This window comes from Otolemur garnettii, unplaced genomic scaffold, assembly GCF_000181295.1.
Source record: "Otolemur garnettii isolate 467f Iridium unplaced genomic scaffold, OtoGar3 scaffold00148, whole genome shotgun sequence".
Classification (NCBI taxonomy): Eukaryota; Metazoa; Chordata; class Mammalia; order Primates; family Galagidae; genus Otolemur; species Otolemur garnettii.
Window position 1 is genome coordinate 2,523,763 of NW_003852543.1, and position 5,752 is coordinate 2,529,514.

Below are 5,752 nucleotides of genomic sequence, written 5' to 3' on the forward strand. Positions count from 1 at the left end.
GGGGGGTCACAAAGGGCCCTGCAGATGGGAGAACTTGGACCTTGATCCTGGGAATCACACGGGGGACCCCTGATGGTGCCTGCCAAGTATTTATAACCACCATACCCCATCTGTTCTATGCAGGGGTTCCCGAGGCAAGGTGAGTTGCCCAGTGTATCCCCTGGGGAACTTGTCAGAAATTCAGATTCTCCAAACCCGCCCCAGAGCTGCCAAATCACATACTCTGCAGGTGGAATCCAGCTACTGGGCAGCACCTAATTTAAAAGGTGAGCTTGTCTTAAAAGTATTTACTTCCATGCAAAATCAACCCCAAAGGGTGTGCTGACCTCATTTACATTGCTCACTCCCACCGGTGTCCCTGCTCTTCTCCTGCAAAAGGCTTCCCAGCCTCCCTGTACAGAATGCAGAGTTCCCTCCACTCCCCACTTCCATCTTCATTTCCTATTCCTTGTGTCCTTGCTAATAAGCGTTTATTTGGTCTGGCATTTTGGACGCAAATTAGAGGATGGCTATCACGGCAAGGCTTTCAGAGAAGATCTGAAAGTGCTGAGGAACGTCACGGAAATAAAAGATAACCATGAAAAATAAGACATCTGGGCAAAGTTTAAAAGGACCAGGCATGCTCAGCCTTGAGTGAATGTCACTGTGGGGAGCCACGGTGACAGTTTTCTAATATACAAGGAATGCACGCAGAAGAAAGGGATCCTTTTTTCCACTCATCAGCGAGAGCAGAACGAGCAGGACCATCTTAGGTTTCAGCAGGGAAAACATATGTCCTGTGTTTGAGCCACAGCAGAGGGGGAGCTGCCAAGAGCGCCGGTGAGATCATCCTCGCCAGAGACACTTGCAATGAGATCACAGCGGCCGGGTTGCTGTCCGGCAGGGTGCCCAGACTACACAGGGTCTAAGCCCCCCAGCCCCACCCCTCTCACCCCGCCAGCCTCAATGTGGGATCTCTCTATTGCCCAGCAATCCCAATGCCTGGGAAGGTGTGGATGGGCAGGCAGGTGTCAATTATTCCTGGTTTCTACGGTCCCAGGAACCAAAGGATGCTCTGCGCACCTCTGCAGAGCATTTCAGATTGCCTTGTTACCTGGAGGCCGAGATTCCAGGCATTTGTTTCATGGGAAAGCCTGTTACTCCTTTCCTATGGTCAGCCCTTCTCTTCCAGCCACAGTGCAGCAGCAGTAGCAAGAACAACAACCATCACTTTTAGTAATAGCTATGGAGCATTTTCTCAGTGCCAGCACTGCACACCCATCCCTTCACTCAGCAGTATCACAAGACCCATCTTACAGAGGAAGAAACTGAGGCTAAGAAGAAGCTACTGACTTGTCCACAGCACCAATGACGGTCACATTGGGGATGAGATTGGAGCTCAGAGTTTTCTGACTTCAGAGAGTGCAATCATGATCATGCCTCTACATTTTTCACACATTTTTTACTTTTTTCCTACATTTTAGACCATGAAGAAATGCCTCTCTGTTGCCAGGAACAAACTATGCACATCAGATGCTCAGGAAGGAGCTAGTGCAAATGTGGGCCCTGAGACCCTCTGGGGCTGGCAGGGGCTGGCTCTTGATAATATTTGGCAGAAAAGAGACCAGGAGCCTCTTAAAAATCACCTGCTATCTCCTCTCCCCATCCCCACACTGCTCCAGATCTGGTGACATTTTAAACCAAGGCCCTCCCAGAGGTCCTCACCCCTGCCTGTCCCCCACACAACTACACCAGGGATTCAGTGAGCTCACAGCTGCTGGCTGCTCACAGGGCTGTGGTCTGTCCCATACCATCGCCCATACCCAGACGGCAAGAGCACAGAGTGGCCGGCAGCCTGCCCAGCCCAGGACCTGCACACATTTTCTATACTCGCCCAGAAGTCTCCTCAAAGGGAGCCTCAGTCAGGTCTGCTGAGAGTCTGTGCGGTTGGCAGGGACACTCTGTGATAACCTTAAACCAGGGGTTTAGCCATCTTGTTGTCCATGCAATCCCAGCCTCCAGTTCTAGGCGTTTCTCTTTTTGCCTCTTTCTGGGGTCCTGAAGATGGCTGACATGGTTTCTATTACAGACTTGAAGAACCAGTTTTCCTCAGCATTTTGATGCTGTCTGTGCTAGCGCCTTCTCCACAAGGCTCCCTGGGGCCTCACTGGTCAGACAGCCCAGCTAAGGGACCAGCTGAGCCACTCCTGACATGGGACTTCAGACCTGATCGGCCACCTCACCCCATGGAAATGGCCACTGCAGAGGAACTGGGCAGGGCTGGGGCAGGCGTGAGGTCGTGGGATTAGGAGTGAGCACACGTGTGGTCAGTGTCACAGCTGTGCCCACTCATGGGATGAGCAGGGTAAGGGGAAGCCCGGGCCAGGGCAGGCTGCCTGTGAAGCATGGAGGACCCTGTAGAAGCCTGTAAAGTCCAATTTTCCTGCTATTCAGACAAATGCAGGCTGCGTCAGGACTGGAGTCAGGTGAGTGAAATTTACTCTGTCTTGATGGAAAAGCTGGACTCAAGCCACAAATGTATATTCCTAGGAAGTCTCAATTTTTCTCCCAGCTTCACTAAGCTCAGTGGAGCTCAAAATAAGCTTTTCCCCCAGGCAAAGAGAGCACAGGGAACAAACAGTAGAGCCCTGGGGAATTTGCTTTATTCAAACCAGTATATGAGAACTTGGGGGAAGAGAGTGAGATGGCTTCTGGAGGTCTGGCTTCATGAAATCCTACCTGGGATACTTAACGCCACACCCTAGACAGCCATGTGAGGATCAACACTCCCCAGTGGACTCAGACAAGGTATGCTGACGTGAGCCAGCTCTTTCTAGCAGATGTGCCCTAAACAACCCATTCTCCTTGGGTCATCTTTGTGGCTGTGTTGCCACATCCCTGTCCATCACTGTGATTTGTGCACACATCTAGGATACAGGGGGATGGGCTCTCATCCTGAAAAGTGTAGTAATGTCCCCTGCGTATGGTTACCTACTCAGGAACTAACCACGGCCATATACACCAACCAAGGCTCAGAAGTTCAGCTCCTGGAACTATTACCCATCCCTGGATCACACAGAGAATTAACATCGAGATAAATTGAAATCAGAGTCAACTACCTTCATGGCACCCATAGCTTGGAAAGCCACAGCTAATCGTGAAGGGGTCAGTGCTGCCAGCATCGCATTGAATCTTGCACTCTTGTTCTTAATAGGTGAATGGTACCGTCCGTCTGGAGCCACAGAACCAAACCTGTGGGAAGGGGAAGCAGGGGGTTTAAAAAAGCCGCACACAGCAGCACTGGAAATGAAGCCAGGTGGCTCCCACGTGCACACACAGGGAAGCACACGGGTTTCTCTGTCCTGGAATCCCCTTCATGAGACAGACAGCAGAGGAAGGGTGGGGGCCTGACTCCTAGGATGCAGAGGTTGCTGTAAGAGACTAAACCAATACCAGAGCCTGAGTGCGCAGATCACACATTAGCCCACTTTTTGAAAATTGAGATATAATTCACATACAATCAAATTCACTGTTTTATAGTATATAATTGAATGGATCTTAGTATAGTGACAAACTTGTCCAATCATCATCCCACTTCATTATCAGTCAGGCCCATTCTCCCTACCCTCCAGCCCAGGCGTCCTTAAACTATAGCCCGCAGGCCACATGCAGCCCACCTAGGACATTTATCTGGCCCACCGGGTGTTTTTGCTGCCACTGCCTCTCCTGCTTAGCAGCCGACTTGTCCCAGGGCCTGCAGTCCGGCCCTCCAACGGTCTGAGGGACAGTGAACTGGCCTCCTGTTGAAAAAGTTTGAGGACCCCTGTTCCAGCCCCTGGCAACTGTTCAGCTACAATCTCTATGGATTTGCCTACTCTGGACAAGTTGCACAGGTGCATCCACGTAGTATGTGGTCTTGTGTCTAGTGTCTTTGGCTTAGGGCAGTGGTTCGCAACCTGTGGGTCGCGACCCCTTTGGGGGTCAAACGACCCTTTCATAGGGGTCGCCTAAGACCATCCTACATATCAGATATTTACATTACGATTCATAACAGTAGCAAAATTACAGTTATGAAGTAGCAACAAAAGTAATTTTATGGCTGGGGGTCACTACATGAGGAACTGTATTGAAGGGTTGCAGCTCTAGGAAGGTTGAGAACCACTGGTTTAGGGTAATGTTCTCCAGGTTCAGCAGTGTGGTGGCATGTTTCGGTACTTCCTTCCTGTTTATGGCTGAGTAATATCCCGCTGTAGGGATATACCTCATTTTATTTACCCTTTCATCACCAGATGGACACTGGGTGGTCTTCCCTTGGGAGCTATTATGAATAATTATGCTACAGACATCTGTGTACAAGTTTTTGAGTGAACTATGTTTCTAACTCTCTCATGGACAATGTTTTCATACACATCTAGGAGTAGAATTGCTGGGTCATATGTTGACTTTTAAGAACAGCCAAACTGTTTTCCCTATTGGTGACACCATTTTACACCCTTGCCAGCACAATGGTTCTCATTTCTCCACATCCCCCTCGACACTTGTTACTGTCCATCCTAAAGGGTGTGCAATGGTATGACATTGTGATTTTGACTTGTATTTTCCTAATACCAGTGATGTTAAGTATCTTTTCATGTATTTATTAGCTAATTATTTATATCTATTCAGGTTTTTAAATTGGGTTATTTGCCTTATTATTGCACATTTTTTAATTGGGTTATTTGTCTTATTATTACTGGACTGTAACAGTTCCCTTTATATTCTGGATACTACACCTTTGTGATATACATGATTTACAAATATTTTCTCCCACTCAGTGGGTTGTCTTTCACTTTCTGCATAGTATATGTTGATGCACAAAGGTTATTCATTTTGATAAAGTCCAATTTATCTTTTTTTCTTTATTTAGTTGTTCTTTTGGTGCCATATGTAACAAATCATTGCCTAAAACAAGGCCACAAAAATTTACACCTCTGTTTTCTTCTCAGAGTTTTATAGTTTTAGCCATTACATTTAGGTCTGTGACCCATTTTGAGCTAATTGTCTGTATGGTGTGAGGTAGAGGTCCAACTTCACGCTCTTGTATGTGGATATCCAATTGCCCCAGCATCATTTGTTGATGAGACTATTCTTTCCCTGCTGAACTGTCTTGGCACTCTAGTTGAGTATTTATTGACTATATGTGAGGACTTATTTCTAGAGTTTTCATTTTATCCCATATACCTATCCTTATGCAAATACCTCTCTGTCTTAATTACTGGTGCTCTGTAACAAGTTTTCAAATTACACATGAGTCCTCCTACTTTGTTCTTCTTCATGAAAATTCTTTTGGCTTTTCTGAGTCTCTTGAATTTCCATATGAATTTTGGGATCAGTTTCTCAATTTCTCCAAAAAAAAAAAAAAAAAAAGAGGCAGCTGAGATTTTGACAAGAATTGTATTGAATCTGTACATCTATTTGCTAACCCACTCTTCATCAAGTGAGAGGTCATAAATAAGACTACTCGGCTCGGCACCTGTGGCTCAAGTGGCTAAGGCGCCAGTCACATACACCTAAAGTGGCAGGTTCGAATCCAGCCTGGGCCTGCCAAAACAACAATGACAGCTGCAACTAAAAAATAGCCGGGCATTGTGGCAGGCACCTGTGGTCCCAGCTACTTGGGAGGCTGAGGCAGGAGACTCGCTTGAGCCCAGGAGTTGCTGTGAGCTATGATGCCACAGCACCCTACCCAGGAGGATAGCTTGAGGCTCTGTCTCCAAAAAAAAAAAAAAAAAAA

General features: G+C 47.3%; 1 protein-coding gene across 1 annotated transcript in view; it reads right to left on the reverse strand.

Annotated features, from left to right (window-relative positions):
- The window catches only part of ACOXL (acyl-CoA oxidase like), a 288,084-nt gene that overhangs the window by 278,014 nt on the left and 4,318 nt on the right, over nucleotides 1-5,752 (reverse strand). Inside the window, 1 exon segment of the mRNA XM_012811040.1 lies at nucleotides 3,099-3,231. Within this exon segment, the coding sequence (XP_012666494.1) occupies nucleotides 3,099-3,231 (133 nt within the window).